This window comes from Hyaena hyaena, unplaced genomic scaffold (assembly GCF_003009895.1).
Source record: "Hyaena hyaena isolate Hyena2069 unplaced genomic scaffold, ASM300989v1 scaffold_82, whole genome shotgun sequence".
NCBI classification, from domain to species: domain Eukaryota; kingdom Metazoa; phylum Chordata; class Mammalia; order Carnivora; family Hyaenidae; genus Hyaena; species Hyaena hyaena.
Window position 1 is genome coordinate 1347601 of NW_024080713.1, and position 15356 is coordinate 1362956.

A 15356-nucleotide genomic window follows, 5' to 3' on the forward strand; every position below is an offset into this window, starting at 1 on the left:
GGGGAGGGGAGGGCGGGGGCGGTGAGGGCGGAGAGAAAGCATGGAGGTGAAGAAATGAGCCGCCTTTAACCACAGCTGTACTACCCAGAACACACAAAGTGCCGAGAAGGGAAGGCCAACGGACTGCTGCCATGAGTGAACTCAAGATGCACCAGCTGGGGCGCCTGGGTGGCTCAGTCAGTTGGTCACGATGTCACAGTTCGTGGGTTCGAGCCCCACATCAGGCTCTGTGCTGACAGCTCAGAGCCTGGAGCCTGCTTTGGATTCTGTGTCTCCTTCTCTCTGTCCCTCTCCCACTCACTCTCTGTCTCTCTCTCTCTCAGAATAAGATAAAGACATTTAAAAAATAATAAAAATAATAAAATTAAAAAAAAAAAAAAGGTGCACCAGCTGCGGGCCTCGGCCTGGGGACAGGAACGCACCTGGTTGGCTGCAAGACCCTGGGCGGCAGAGGATAACAGGAGAGGACCGGGTCCGCAGAGCACGGGAGGGGTGGCGGGGGCGCTGAGGATCTGTATGTAGTCTATTGTACCAAGAGCAAGGCACCCCAAAATCGTCTCTGTTATTGCAGACAACGCCCCAGTCTTCAGTGCCCTAACTTAGCGTGGCCCATTAGAATCACCTAGGGCCTTCTAAAAAATCCCAGTGCCCCAAGCCATACTCTGTGCCAGTTAAATCAGAATATGTGGGGGTAAGAGCACGGCATCTGTATTTTTCTTTTCCTTTTTTTTGAGACAGAGGACGCAAGTGAGTGAGGGGCAGAAAGAGAGAGAGGGAGAGAGAGAAAGAGAAGCAGGGCTCACCCAAAGCGGGATACGAGCTCAAGAACGGTGAGATCTTGACCTGAGCGCAAGTCAGATGTTTAACGACTCGGCCACCCAGGCGCCCTGGGCATCCACATTTTTTGAAAGATTCCTCAAGTGATTCCAATGTACCGCAATGTCTGGGAGCCATCACCGCAAGTCCACATCAGGGCAGAGAAAAAGCACAGGAAGGGTAAAGCGTTAAGAGGTGGTGGTGGTATTGCCAGACTGTTCACAATTAGAGAAAGTGAGCCCACAAGACTCCTCTGGTCACACATACTCCTTCCTTCTTCCCCTGCCTTACTTCCCAACATAAATCCCTTCGGAAATGAAGAGGAATATTAACATAAACTAGAGGGAAAGAGAAATAAAGGAATCTCGCTAAGGATTCCTTTAGCGAGAAAGGAAGGGGCAGATGCCTCTAGAATAGCCTACTGTTTCCCTTACAAAGCATGTGCTCCATAAACATGTGTTGATGGAGGGGCAAGAAGGCCCAGGCCTCCTATATGTCTTGTGGTTCTACCACAGAAAAGTAACAGGTAGTTTGCCCTAACCTTGGAGAAAAGCAAGACTTTTTTCTTTTTTTTTTTTAATTTATTTCTAGGAGAGAGAGAGACAGCGCGAGCAGGGGAGGGCCAGAGAGAGAGGAAGTGACAGACTGAAACAGGCTCCAGGCTCTGAGCTGGCAGTCAGCACAGAGCCCGACGCAGGGCTCGAACCCACGAACCGTGAGATCATGACCTAAGCGAAAGTCGGATGCTTAACAGACTAAGCCACCCAGGTGCCCCAAGCAACTCTTTTTTCAACCCGTCTTCACTCTGCACTAAAGAATCCATCCCTTGGGCGCCTGAGGGGCTCAGTCGGTTAAGCGTCCGACTTTGGCTCAGGTCATGATCTCGTGGTTCATGAGTTCCAGCCCCGCTTCAGGCTCTGTGCTGACAGCTCTGTGTCTGTGTCTCCCTCTCTCTATCTCCCAGCTCGCTTGCCCGTGCTCTCTCTCTCAAAATAAACATTAAAAAAAAAATTTTTTTTAATCCATCCCATCTCTCTTTTATGCCCTCAAACGCTGAAGCCACATGAAACCTCGTTTTAGCAATCTGACAGGAAGCAGCATGACCCTAGCTGCTGTTTCTGAAAATGTGGTTCATGGACCCATGCAAAAGAATCTGTAGGGTGATGGGGAAAATGCAGATCCCCGGGGCCCAACCCCCCCCCCCGCCCCCGAACCAGAATCTCTGATGTGTGACAGGGAAATCTGCGTTTTCGTAAGCCCTCCCCCAAGTGCTTCAGATCTATATCAAAGTCTAAGAAGTACTGCTCCCAAGCTGGGTACCTACTATACACCACGGGCTACCCAAGGCTGATAAACTCAGGGTAGGGGGAAAAAAAATGTTACAACTCTTTACATGTCATTTCTTACCTAAAAAAGTAAAAAAATATTGCCTGGGTTATAAGATGCAGAGGAGTAGGGAAGATTAACTGGTTAACTCAGAAGGTGCACAAGGTCATCTTTAGAACTAACAGAAATTTGGGGCGCCTGGGTGGCTCAGTCGGTTAAGCGTCCCACCGGCTCAGGCCATGATCTCACGGTTCATGGGTTCGAGCCCCATGTCGGGCCCTCTGCTTCCAGCTCAGAGCTTGGAGCCTGTTTCAGATTCTGTGTCTCCCTCTCTCTCTGACCCTCCCCTGTTCATGCTGGCTGGCTCTCTCTCTCTCTCTCTCTCTCTCAGAAATAAATAAAACATTAAAAAAAAAAAAGGAACTAACAAATTTTCTACACCTGGATCATGGCGAGGGTTACATGGGTGTACATCTGTTTATCGAGATTCTGCAACCTGGATGCTTTAAGTGGGTGCATTTTACTGTATGTAAGTCACACCTCAATAAAGTTGATTTTCAAGATTTTTTAAAAGAAAAAAATGAGGGGCACTTGGGTGGTTCAGTCAGTTATGTGTCCAACTCTTGGTTTTGGCTCAGATCTTGACCTCAACATATGTGAGATCAAGCCCTGCAGAGTTCAGAGCCTCTTGGGATTCTCTCTCTCCCTCTCTCTGTCCCTGTCCCGCTTGCTCACTCACGCTCTCGCTCTCTCTCAAAATAAATAAACTTTTTTGTTAAAGAGAAAAAAGTGAGTAAATATTTAATATACAAATTACGAGTTATACGTTAGTTATGTGATTTTTAAGTAAATATATACGTAACAGGAGTATATGCTCAAAATGTTCTTCATTGACAGTGGGGAGGAATCAAAATGTTTGGAGATTAGTCCCTTAGGTGACCTGTTAACCTGACATTCTGAAGTGGTCTGAAATGGATGAAAATCTTTCTCAAGTGTGGCAGAGCCCAAAAGACAGTGAACCGGGTCTCCATTCTCTCTAGCTCCTTTGTTCCCACCTGTTTAAACTGATTTCTCCCAGGGCCTGAAATGCCAAGTCCTTCTGGATTCTTTCACTCCTTTTCCACCCCCATCCCGGAGCCTTACCAGTTCCAGAGTAGCCTGTGGGTAAAGATCAGAGATACCCGTTTGGAAGTAAATACGGTCAGGATCGGTAAGCAAATGAGAACCCTTTTGTGGAAGGAAAACAAATCTGTATTTAGTTGCACTGTTTAATTCCGCCATCTTTATACTATCAAAAAAGTAGAAAATCTATTGTTATCAGATGCTTCTGTCACTCACTCAACATTTTATCAAGATTCATAGGATCACTTATAATGTTACGTTTCTTAGCTTAATTTCTGCAGAAGGCTGCAGAAATCGAAAGTTAGATTTGACCAAATGAAAACAAACATGGAACAAATCTGACAAGAGAATAAAAATTCCCAAATGATTCTTCTGGACCACACACCCCTCTGGGCCCTGTTGTCACAGGAAACAGCAGTCTCTATGGCCATCAGCCTAACCGCAAGACTCCTCGCACGGACAGAGCACAACTGGTAACAGAAGGCACTTCCAGAAAGACTCCTCCTTGGTAAATACGCCACACAAATGACAGGGAACATGCAAAAGTAAAAGGCAAACCTTTGAAACAAATGTTATGCTAAGTGAAAGAAGCCAGACACAATGGGACCGATACTGCGTGTGATTCCATTTGTAGGAAATATCCAGAAAAGGCAAATCCAGAGAAACCGGTAGACTGGAGGCTGCCAGGGGCGGGGGAGAGGGAAAGACAGGGTATATAGATGAGTAGAGGGTTTCTGTTTGGTGTGAGGAAAATATTCTGGAACTAGATAGCGGTAATGGTTGTACAACATCACGAATGTACTTATTGCCATTCAACTGTATTTTTATCCCCCCGCCCAGTTTGAAGGTCATTCTTTTTAATTCCAGCATAGTTAATACACAATGTTATATTTGTTTCACGTTGACGTTATAGTGGTTCAGCAATTCTATACTTTACTCAGAGCTCATCAAGATAAGTGTGAACTGTACACTTGAAAATAGTAAAATAAATAAATAAATAAACAAACACTACTATAAGCAAAAATAAATAGAGCAATAAGATGCAAAAAAAAAAAAAAAAAAGCAGCAAGATGGAAGTAAGAAGCAACAGCTAAGAATCAGGGCACCAAGTAAGCAAACGTAAAATTTGAGCATTAGGTCTTAGAGTGGCTGGAGAGCCAGAAATATATAAAGAATTAAAACCACAATGAGATACAATTTCATATTCCTTGTATTGGCACTAATTTTAAAAGGCTGACGATGTCTCCTCCAGGCAGGCTTGCAGGGTTTTGAAGGCCATAGCCTGCTGAGGCCTCCTTTGGCCAGCAAAGCAATAAAGCTAAGGTACCTCTTTATTTCCTACCCCACGAAAAACGGCTGACGGTGTCAAACGGCGAAGATATGAAGCAAGGGAATGCTCATATTCTTCCAGTGGTAGTAAAACCTGGTATTATTACAGACTTGGAAGACAATTTTGCATCATCTCATAAAAAACAAAGATAAACGTGATATCTAGGGAACTATTGGTACACATGGAGAGAGATACCATAAAATTCAACGCATCATGGTTAGTAATAGCAAAAAATTAAAAACAATCTATATTTTGATAGTAAGAAAAACTGATATTAAACGGCACACATTCCTACAAAAGAAAGTTCTACATTCGAAAGAACTAAAGCAGGGGACTCAGAGCAAAATGGAGGTCAACGCGCCAAGGGCCCAAACATTTAGAAATAAATAATCAAGCTCTGCAATGGTTCAATAAAATATGCTCTATCTTCCTGTCTCAATAACATACTTTCATAATGACCTGGAAAGCCAAGTTCAAATTGAGAATTCTCAGACTCCACCAAGTTCTCTGATAAGATATAGGAGAATGAAGAAAGTCGGCCCTGGCTTCAAACTCTGGCCTACCACTCGTCTCTTCTCACCCCAGGCTGTGTCCCGCACTGCCAGAGCCATCGTATGGACGCAATGGACATGCCAGCCACGTGTGGGAAGGCCTAGGGAAGAAGCCATCCAGGCTCTGGCAGTGGGTTTGGGAATTCCAGGGTCCCAGAAACCCAGAGCATGGTCCAGAATGAAACTGGGGGCTAGAGGTTCTAGATGGCCTCATGGACTCCGCAAAGAGTGAGGGCCCAGGGCAGAAGTCCAAACAGGGCTCTGTACATTAGGGGTGAGTCTCAGAATCATGCTGTGCACATAAAAGCAAAGAAATCAACTGTTTGCACACCTAGTATTGAAATCATTCATAGGCTTGAAAACAGGCAAAACAATACTAAATATTGCTTAGAAATACACACTAGAGGCACCTGGGTGGCTCAGTCGGTTGAGTCTCTGACTCTTCATTTCAGCTTGGGTCATGATCTCATGGTTATGGGATCAAGCCCTGCATTGGGCTCCACGCTGAGCATAGAGCCTACTTGAGATTCTCTCACTCCCTTTGCCCCTTTCCCCTAATCGCTCTCTCTCTCAAAAATTTTTAATATAAAAAAGAAATACACATATATATTAAAAAATAGTAAATGTATGGGAAAAATAAAAATCAAATGCAGAGCAGTATCAGTATGACTGCAAATTGATCCAGTCACTATAGAAAGTACAGAGATTCCTCAGAAAGTTAAAAATGGAACTACTGTATAATCAGCAATCCCACTTCTAGATACATATCCAAAAAAATGAAATTGGTATCTCAAAGAGATACCCACACTGCTATGTTCAGTGTGGCATTATTCACAATAGCCAAGATATGGCAACAACCTAAATGTCCATCAACAGATGAATGAAGACAGTGCGACACACAGATGCAGACATAGAAATATAGATATGCCAAGGAATATGCATGATTCAAACGAAGGAAATCCTGCCACTTGCAACAACATGGATAAACCTAAAAGACATTGTGCTAAATGAAGTAAGTCAGACACAGGCAAATAACTGTACGATCTCTTACATGTAGAATCTTAAGAGTCAAACCCACACAAAATCGAATGGTGGTTGCCAGGGACGAGAGTGGGGATACTGGTCAAAGGACACAACTTTTCAGTTATAAGATGAACAAATTCTGGAGCTCTAAAGTACACCATGGTGGCTTTAGATAATAATAATGTATACTCAAAATTTGCTAAGAAAGTTGATCATTAAGTGTTTCTGTGATCAAAAAAAGACGGCAAATTGATGAGATAGGTTAATTAGCCTGACTGACGGAATTATTTCACAATGTATACGCATATCAAAATATCATGTTGTGGAGTGCCTCGCTAGATCAGTCTGAGAGAATGGGACTCCATCCTGGGGTCAGGTGTTCAAGCCTCACTTGGGTATACAGATTACTTAAAAACAAAAACAAAAACAAAATACCACCTTAAATATAAATGACATTTATTAGCCCATGATACCTCCCATAAAGCTGAAGAGAAAAAAAGAACAGTTTATCTCTAGTTATCACATCTAAGATGAGGGAGAGGATCAAGGGAGAGAATTCGGGGGAGAGATAACAGTAATATTGCATTTCTGAAGCTGATTCATGGGTACACAGATAACTCATGGTAAGCTTTATATTCTTTCGTAAGATTTAAATATCACATACTACAAACTTCAAAGAGAAAATTCCTTTAAAATTAAACAATAAGAGGGGCGCCTGGGTGGCTTAGTCAGTTAAGCGTCCGACTTTCGCCTAGGTCATGATCTCGCGGTTCGTGGGTTCGAGCCCCGCGTCAGGCTCTGTGCTGACTGCCAGCTCAGAGCCTGGAGCCAGTTTCAGTCTGTGACTCCCTCTCTCTCTGACCCTCCCCTGCTCACACTGTCTCTCTCTCTCTCCTAGAAATAAATAAAACATTTTTTAAAAAATTAAACAATAAGATAAACCAGTTTATGCCCTTCTAATTGGCATAAATGTAAAAAGTCTGATAATACCAAGTGCCAGCTGGCCATAAGATGGGGACACCGGGACTCTCAAGCATGAAAATACGTGTCTGAATCTGGAAAAGTTGAAACTGCAACCATTTAGGGCATCTGGGTGGCTAGTCGGTTAAGCGGCCGACTTCAGCTCAGGTCATGAACTCACAGTTTGTGAGTTTGAGCCCCACGTTGGGCTTTGTGCTGACAACTCAGAGCCTGGAGCCTGCTTCCCGTTTTCTGTGTCTCCTTCTCTCTCTGACCCTCCCCGGCTCACACTCTGTGTGTCTCTCTCTCAAAAAAAATAAACATTAAAAAAAATTTTTTTTTTTTTTTAAAGAAACTGCAACCATTCAACCCAGCAACTCCACTTCGTAATAACCTACTCTGGAGAAGCAACAGAGGTATGTATATTCTTGACAGCATGGTTTGTTACAGAAAAAAAAATTGGAAATATCCCAGATGCCCAGTATTAGAGCAGGAAGTACTGAACTGTGCTATAAATCATATGAAATACTATACAGCTGTTAAAATGAATAAATCGGATCTTTATGTATCAACATGAATAGATCCCCAAAACATAACACAGAGTAAAAAATTCTAAATACATAAAACACAGGGCGCCTGGCTAACTCAGTCAACCAATCCTGGGGTTGTAAGTTTGAGCTGCATGTTGGATGTAGAGATTACTTAAAAATAAACTATTTAGGGGCACCTGGGTGGCTCAGTCAGCTAAGCATCCGACTTCAGCCCAGGTCAGCCCAGGTCGAGATCTCAAAGGCCAGTGAGTTCGGGCCCGCCCTCGGGCTTTGTGTTGACGGCTCTGAGCTGGGAGCCTGCTTCAGATTCTTTGTCTCCCTCCCTCTCTGCCCCCCCCACCCCACCAACCCTCCCCCCCCCTCTGTCTCTCTTTCAAAAATAAATAAACATTTAAAACAATGTTTCTAATAAATAAAATAAAGTCTTAAAAAAACACACAAAACATTACATTTTGTGCATGGATACAAATACATACAGTAGGAAATTATAAAAGCCTGGAGAGGCAGAACACACATTATGATCTTAACTGATGTTACTTCTGGGGACTGAAGGGAATGAGACTAGGAAATAGAAAGTAGTTTTAGGCCTGTTATGCTTTTTATTTTACTTTAAAAAGATAAGCAAAAATGGAAAACATAAACATTCTGAGAGGCGAGTTATAATCTGATTATATTATACTTTCTTTAATAAAACTTTTGTTATATTACATATTCAGAGTATATGTACACTCTGATGCTTGTCACATTAGTCTTTGCAATTTGGGCGCTTTTTTTCAATTTCTTAAAGAGTCAATTAAACCTCTTCCCATCTACCCACCCCACCCAAAGTTACACTTAACCAAATGGGAAAGGCATACAAACAGGAAAAGAGCCCAGAGGAAAGAAACACCCACGTTGGCAAAAACCGCAAAGCTAGTTGAAAACGCTCAGACAGCCTGCTTTACACAGTTAAACAGTCATGCTTGAAAAACAAAACACCGAAAACCCAAAAACCTGAATTAATGAAAGGTCGTACTTTATGCAGCTACTTCACAACACAAGTGGCTAGTTAAGAAACCATGCAGAAGGATCTGGATTCCACAAGAACTCTGCCAGCTACCTGCTGTGTGACCTTCAGTAAATCTCTAAAGAGGTCTGGGCCTGAGTTCCTTTACATTAAGATGAGATTTTTTTTTTAATTTTTTTTGATAGTTTATTTTTGAGACAGAGAGAGACAGAGCATGAGCAGGGGAGGGGCAGAGAGAGAGGAAGACACAGAATCTGAAACAGGCTCCAGGCTCTGGGCTGTTAGCACAGAGCCTGATGCGGGGCTCGAACCCATGAACCATGAGATCTGACCCGAGCCAAAGTCGGACGCTTAACCAACTGAGCCACGCAGGCGCCCCAAGATGAGATTTATAATACCTATCTCAGGAGATAAAGAGTCTCTTGGATACCATCTCTAAAGTGCTTGATACATAGCATTTTGTTCACTAACTGGTAGTTATTGTTTGCGTCAGAACTGGGATTAGAACTCCAGTGTGGGCATATATTTTAGCAAAGCAAAATAGAAATCTCCAAACTGATGCACCAAAACAAATAAATACCAAACACTGAAGCAAGCCCTGTTGACAACCATGTATTGCTAAAAAGAAATAGAAAGATGACAGCTACAGAATAGATAGGAGAAATCCTACCTATGAATATAAAAGAAATTTTATATAAAGAAATATAAAGGAAGTTTGCTAAGTCCAGCAAAAGGCAAGCTGTCCTCAGGCAGAGAACAGTAATGGTAAGTTCAATATGAATATCGGTTGGTCAACAGATCCCATTAACCTGTAATCCACAAAGAAAGTCCTTAGACTCCCGTATGTCAAGTTTTAGAAGATTTTATGACTTTTCTAAGGGGGGGGGGGATTTTTAAAACATATTTCGGGAAAAAACGTACTTTCTAGGTTTTGAGTCCAAAAAAATTCTCCCGAGTCCCATTATAAGAACATAATACATTTAAATGGATTAAAAATTTTTAACTCTCCTATTGAAGTGATGAAAAAGGAAATAAAAAAATACAACTAGACCAATAAACGTAGTAAGAATTCATCGCTTCACTAATGAATTTAAACATGAGTTTAAGATCGTCTTGATGTTTTAAACCACACACACACACACACACACACACCACAAATACCAGAATAATATTCATAAAACAAAAAACTAAAGTTTCTAAAAAAAAAAAAAACTAAACCACTAAAGTTTCTAAACATATTGTGTGTAAGAAATTGAAAGTTGCTAAATATATTGGATACGCAACATATTTAAACAATTATGAATTGTCTCCATAGGTTTTTTTCCTGAAAATCAAGTCCTATTATAAGACAATCACGGAAATTTGAACACCAACTGGATATTAAAGTACATTAAAATTGTAACTAAAAAATTATAATTGTTTTACTGAGGGTATGTGAATAAAATAGAGTCCCTATCCTTCAGAGATACTAAAGAATTTAAGAAATAAGATGTTGGAGCTGGGGACAGGGATGGAGGGGTGAAATAAATGAAATAAGACTGTCCATATTTTGAAAACTGTTGAATTGAAATGATGGGCACATGACAGTTCATTATTCCCTTTTCTCTACTTCAGTATATTTTGAAAATATCCAGAGTAAAGAATTAGAAGAGAAATATGTATTTAAAACTAAAAGCCAACGCTAGGTGAAGAATTTCTAGTAACAAAACAGAAAAGCACCAAAAAAAAAAAAAAAAAAAGATAACGAGGCCTTACAACTCCTTGTTATTCAGTATAGTGCTAGAACGTTCTTTCCCTTTCTATCTTCTACCCTCTGCCCTCCTTTCCTCCTCCCAGATTTCCTGGGTTACTGTGACTTGGAGGACTCCCTTTATACCCACTCATAATTTACCTAAACTTAGAAACATACTTGCAAATAGGTGTCTCACAACCAATTCAATAATTTTTTTTTAATTTTTTAAAATGTTTTTTTATTTATTTCTAGGAGAGAGAGAGAGACAGCGTGAGCAGGGGAGGGTCAGAGAGAGAGGGAGTCACAGACCGAAACAGGGTCCAGACTGAGCCGGCAGTCAGCACAGAGCCCGAGGCGGGGCTCGAACCCACAAACCGCGAGATCATGACCTAAGCGAAAGTCGGACGCTTAACCGACTAAGCCACCCAGGCGCCCCTCAATAATTTTTTTTAATAGGGGGACACATTCAACACTCTTTAAAAATTTTTACCATTTTGTCCTCCACAAACTTTTTAAAAAACATTATCCCATCTACCTCATCCATTTAAAACGCCCTTCTTTGGTTTGCTTTTACTACACATATACTGGGGGTGAGTGATCTAAAGTTTTTTTTTCCTAAAAAGTACAAGATCAAAAGATTGATGGCCACCATTTTGGACACCAAGACATCACTTCAAGGTTTTTAAGGAGCCAAGCGTGAGAAGTAGTGCCTCAAGAAAAACTGAGAAGTGACCAGAGACACAAAAGGCTGGGAGAAAGACTATGATCATTCGCCAATTGAACAGACATTCAATAGGAAGTGGTATGGGATGGAACCGGGCAGGAAGGGGACAGAAGTTCAAGAAAAAGGCTTGGTGACTGAGGTGTTATGAAAGGCGAAGAAGGGGTTGGGGCAGCGTCAGAGACGCTCCCCTGGAGGAAGGAAGAGGAGAGTGACGGATGGGCAGCATATTCAGGTACTGATGAGGTGAAGAACCCAGATGAAGCAGGAAGGCCCATGTACCTATGGAAGCCATCTTTGGAGATGTGACAGCTGAACCCCAGGGGCTGAGCTCACTTAGGGAGAGACCGGGAAGACAGGTCTCAGGGCATAACCCAAACCTCGGGGCACACTCTATTTAGGAGGCAAAAAAAACCGAACAAGGGGAAACCCCGAAGCAGCTGCCTGAGAGATAAGCCGCACTATTTCCAAGTGGTCCCTAGAGTGGGCGGTCACCAGTTTGGGCCACCAGGGAGACCTTGGCGCAGGAGCCCTGGGGGAGGACGCCGCGACATCGGGTAGCCCTGAGGAGGCCCGTTCAGGGCAGGCGGTGCGCACTAGCTTCGGAGATCAGAAAAGGGACCAGGAGGGGCACGGAGGGGACAAGGAACCGACGGCCAAGCGGAGGGCCAGCTCGCTGCGGTGGAGACGGATCCCGGTGCGGGGGGCGCCACCACGCCTAGGGCCGAAGACGGCGCCGAGGGAAAGACTCAAGATTCCAGGCAGTGGGGGCGTTTTCCTTCGTTCCCAAACCTGCCTCCCAAAGCTCTAGACCCAGGTTCGCCCCAAAATACTATATCCCTGGGGGGGGGTGGGGGTGAGGAGTTCAGCGCCGTCTTCCCCGGGGCTAAAACGGGCTGGCCAGATCTTTCTTTCCAGGAAAGGTCTGGAGGCGCTGGACAGAGGGGAACCGCCACCAGCATAAGTACTGGCGGAGCAGGGGCTCTCCCAGGGGAGCAGAGGGGCGGGACGCTGAGGCGGGGGCGGTCGGGTACGAGGTCCGCGCGGGTCGCGGAGCAGCCTCCCCCGACGGTGCTCGCCGACCGGGGCCTGAGGAAGCCGCCCCTTCCTCTCCGTGCACTCACCGCTCCGACTGCGAATAGCGGCACCGGCCCAGCAGGTTGAGCTTGCAGAGGTGCAGGTCTTCGCACGGCCTCTGGCAGTACTTGCGACGGCACACCCGGGCTCGGGTGGTGGCCACCACGAACCCGGTGCCCCTGGTCTTGTCGCCGGTCCCCAACACCACGAAGCGGTCGGGCCCCGCCGCCTCCAGCACTTCGCGGAGCTGCGCCTCAGAGAGCGCGATCTTTTCGAGCAGCGCGCCCAGGGCCATGCGGCCGCCGTGGGCGCACAGGATTTTGGTGATGAAGCAGCACACCTCCGGGTCCGCCATGGCGCGCTGCGCTGGCCGGCCGCGGCGCGGGACTCCGCTCCCGGGAGAATCGAAACTTAAACGAGCCCCGGGGGCGGAGGGCGGGGGCAGGCGGCGCCGCGCGGGGCGCGCCCCGGGCCCGGCGAGCGCGCGCTCCTCGCCGCCGTTTGCTGAGCCCGGCGGTTTCGCTTTCCCGCTCGGCCCCGGGTCCGGAGGCCGGAGCTCCCCCGACCAGATCCCGCGTGTGGGACTGAAAGTCCACCGCGACGGCAGCCGAAGGGAAAGAAAGCGAAGCGCGCGTGCAGATCTGCCGGCGACTTCCGCAACCGCCGGACCGCTTCGCCGGGTTCTTGGCTCCGCGACGGTGACGTTCCCCAGCTGGGCACGGCGAGGCTTCTTCCGAAAGAAGAGAAACTAAAAATGATCCGGGGCCCCGGGGGACTGCTTTATAAGCCAGCCCAAGTGGCGAATGACGCGAGTCTTCGGAGCCCCCTGGAGGAGTTCTGTGTTCTCTCCACCGCACCCTTTCCGGGAAAAGGACCGACCCTGGCGAGCGCCCGCCCGAAGCCGGGCGCCCGGCCTCCGCCCTTGGCGAATCTTCTCATCAACTCCAAGGGTTAGGTGCCATTACCCTCATTCTGTACTTGAGGAAGGAAGTAACTTGAGTAAACGCAAGCATTAAGCTGAAACCTGGACGTACCCGAGGTTCCAGATCGTGGTCCACCTGGCCAGGACCCATGTGCACTTACTCCCCCCCCAGCACCATGCCCTCTTAAAGAACAGCAATTATTGCTCGCCCTCTTTTTTGCCTTCCCAAGAGGTTGTTTGAAGAAACCCTCCTTGACCCTGTCTTGCCAGCCTATGACCGGCAACAAGGGTGTCCCAGGTGCCCCAACAACAAACGGTGACAGAGAGGCATGCTTAGACAAATGCCGAGATTTCAGATAGGTTCCTCCTCTCTTTGTGCATTTAGACAAGGCCTTATCCCTTGTGGAGACCCTCTTTGGACCTCCAGAGTTCGGCATAAAGATTATTTTAAAGTGAAAACATTCGGGCTACAGAAGATGCAGAATGAAATTTTGTCTGAAATTCTCTGAGATCTGATCTGAAAGATACAGCTACCATTAACCCCCTTCCAAGGGAGCTTCCGATAATTCAACTACCGGGTGGAGACAGGCTGCCCCTTCCATTAGCATCAAAAAGCCCAATGCAACCTTCCTTACTCTCCCATTGAAGCCCTAAAATAAACTCTTTTGTTAAATTGAGATAGATAAACTTCAGCTATTCCAGGACTTTTCCATTACTGGGAGTTCCCTCCAGCTCCCAGTGTGAAAATAAACCTTGTCTTTCCCCCTGTTAATCTGTCTATTGTCAATTAATTTGCATATCCCCAACCTCTGTATCCTACTTGGAAGAAGAAAAAGGTTTTCCTTCCAACACTCCCAAGTAAAAAACAAACAAACAAAAAAAAGGGCATTGATTAGATAGGAAATAAACCTTTTTTAAAAAAAATTATAGAATTCATGGGTGCCTGGGTGGCTCAGTCGGTTAAGCATCCGACTTCAGCTCAGATCATGATCTCACGGTTTGTGAGTTGGAACCTTGAATCGGGCCCTGTGCTGACAGCCCTGGAGCCTGGGGCCTGCCTCAGATTCTGTGTCTCCCTCTCTCCGTGTCTCTCTCTCTCTCTCTCTCTCTCTCCCTCTCAAAAATAAACATCAAAAAAAATTTATAGAATTCAGTTGTCAACTTAGGAAATTCTTCAGAATGGGGGTGCCTAGCTGGCTCAGTCAGAGGAGCATGTGATCTGGATCTCGGGTCACGAGGTCTAACCCCACCTTGTACATACATACACACGGACAATTTTTTTTTTTTAATGGTTTATTTATTTCCAGGAGAGAGAGAGAGACAGTGTGAGCAGGGGAGGGACAGAGAGAGGGGGAGTCACAGACTCTGAAACAGGCTCCAGGCTCTGAGCTGGCAGTCAGCACAGAGCCCGACGCGGGGCTCGAACCCACGAACCGCGAGATCATGACCTAAGCGAAAGTCGGACGCTTAACCGACTAAGCCACCCAGGCGCCCCACACACGGACAATTTTTAAAAGAAGAAATTCTTCAAAAAGATCAGCCAAAATTCTTAGTTTGGTAATTTATGGTAGATGAGCTGTGTCCTTCAGGAATAGAGTACTTTGGCATAAAAGCCAGCCAAACATGGGGCCCACACGGGTTCATCTGGCTTCTTGTTCCCTCTAGCTATCACTTCCATAATTGTCTTTAATCCACTTGGTCTTTTTTGTGTTCTAACAGGTTCCCAGGAGTGGGTTTTCATTATCAAATAAATTCAACATAGTATTTTCCATGGGGCCCTTACATTAGTTAGTCTCTCTCTCTCTCTGAACATACAAAAGTTAAAAAAAAAAAAAATCGGTCCCTGCTGCCAAGCAACTTGTATTTGAGAAGACATGAAAAAATATTAAAATATAAGGGAATCAGTGGCTAAATGCTGCAATGGGCATGTAGGAGAATGGAGAAGGGAAGAGTAAAGTTTGGCAAGAATGGTTGGGAATAGAGGTCTAGAATTCTCAATTCAAATCCATGAAAAACAATATAAGGGAATGTGGGAAGGGAAAAGGCAGCCATTTGGGGAGATTTTTAAATTTGTGCTGTCACGGATTGTATCCCCCTGATAAGGAGTTAGAATGTTAAGGCGATTCCCTGGGGTGTAACACTGGAGAAAGTCAAGGGAAGAAGTAGAATTGGTCTATGGGAGCTGTCAGACACTGATACACATCGGACTCCTGGGCAGC

General features: G+C 45.2%; 1 protein-coding gene across 2 annotated transcripts in view; it reads right to left on the reverse strand.

The window, feature by feature from the left end:
• The window catches only part of ZC3HAV1 (zinc finger CCCH-type containing, antiviral 1), a 67473-nt gene extending 54297 nt beyond the window's left edge, over positions 1-13176 (reverse strand). For both annotated transcript variants that reach the window (XM_039233992.1, XM_039233993.1), the window contains exon 1: positions 12263-13176. In XM_039233992.1, the coding sequence (XP_039089923.1) occupies positions 12263-12570 (308 nt within the window). In that variant the 5' untranslated portion in view covers positions 12571-13176. The remainder of the gene's footprint in view (positions 1-12262) is intronic.
• Positions 13177-15356: the final 2180 nt, after the last annotated feature.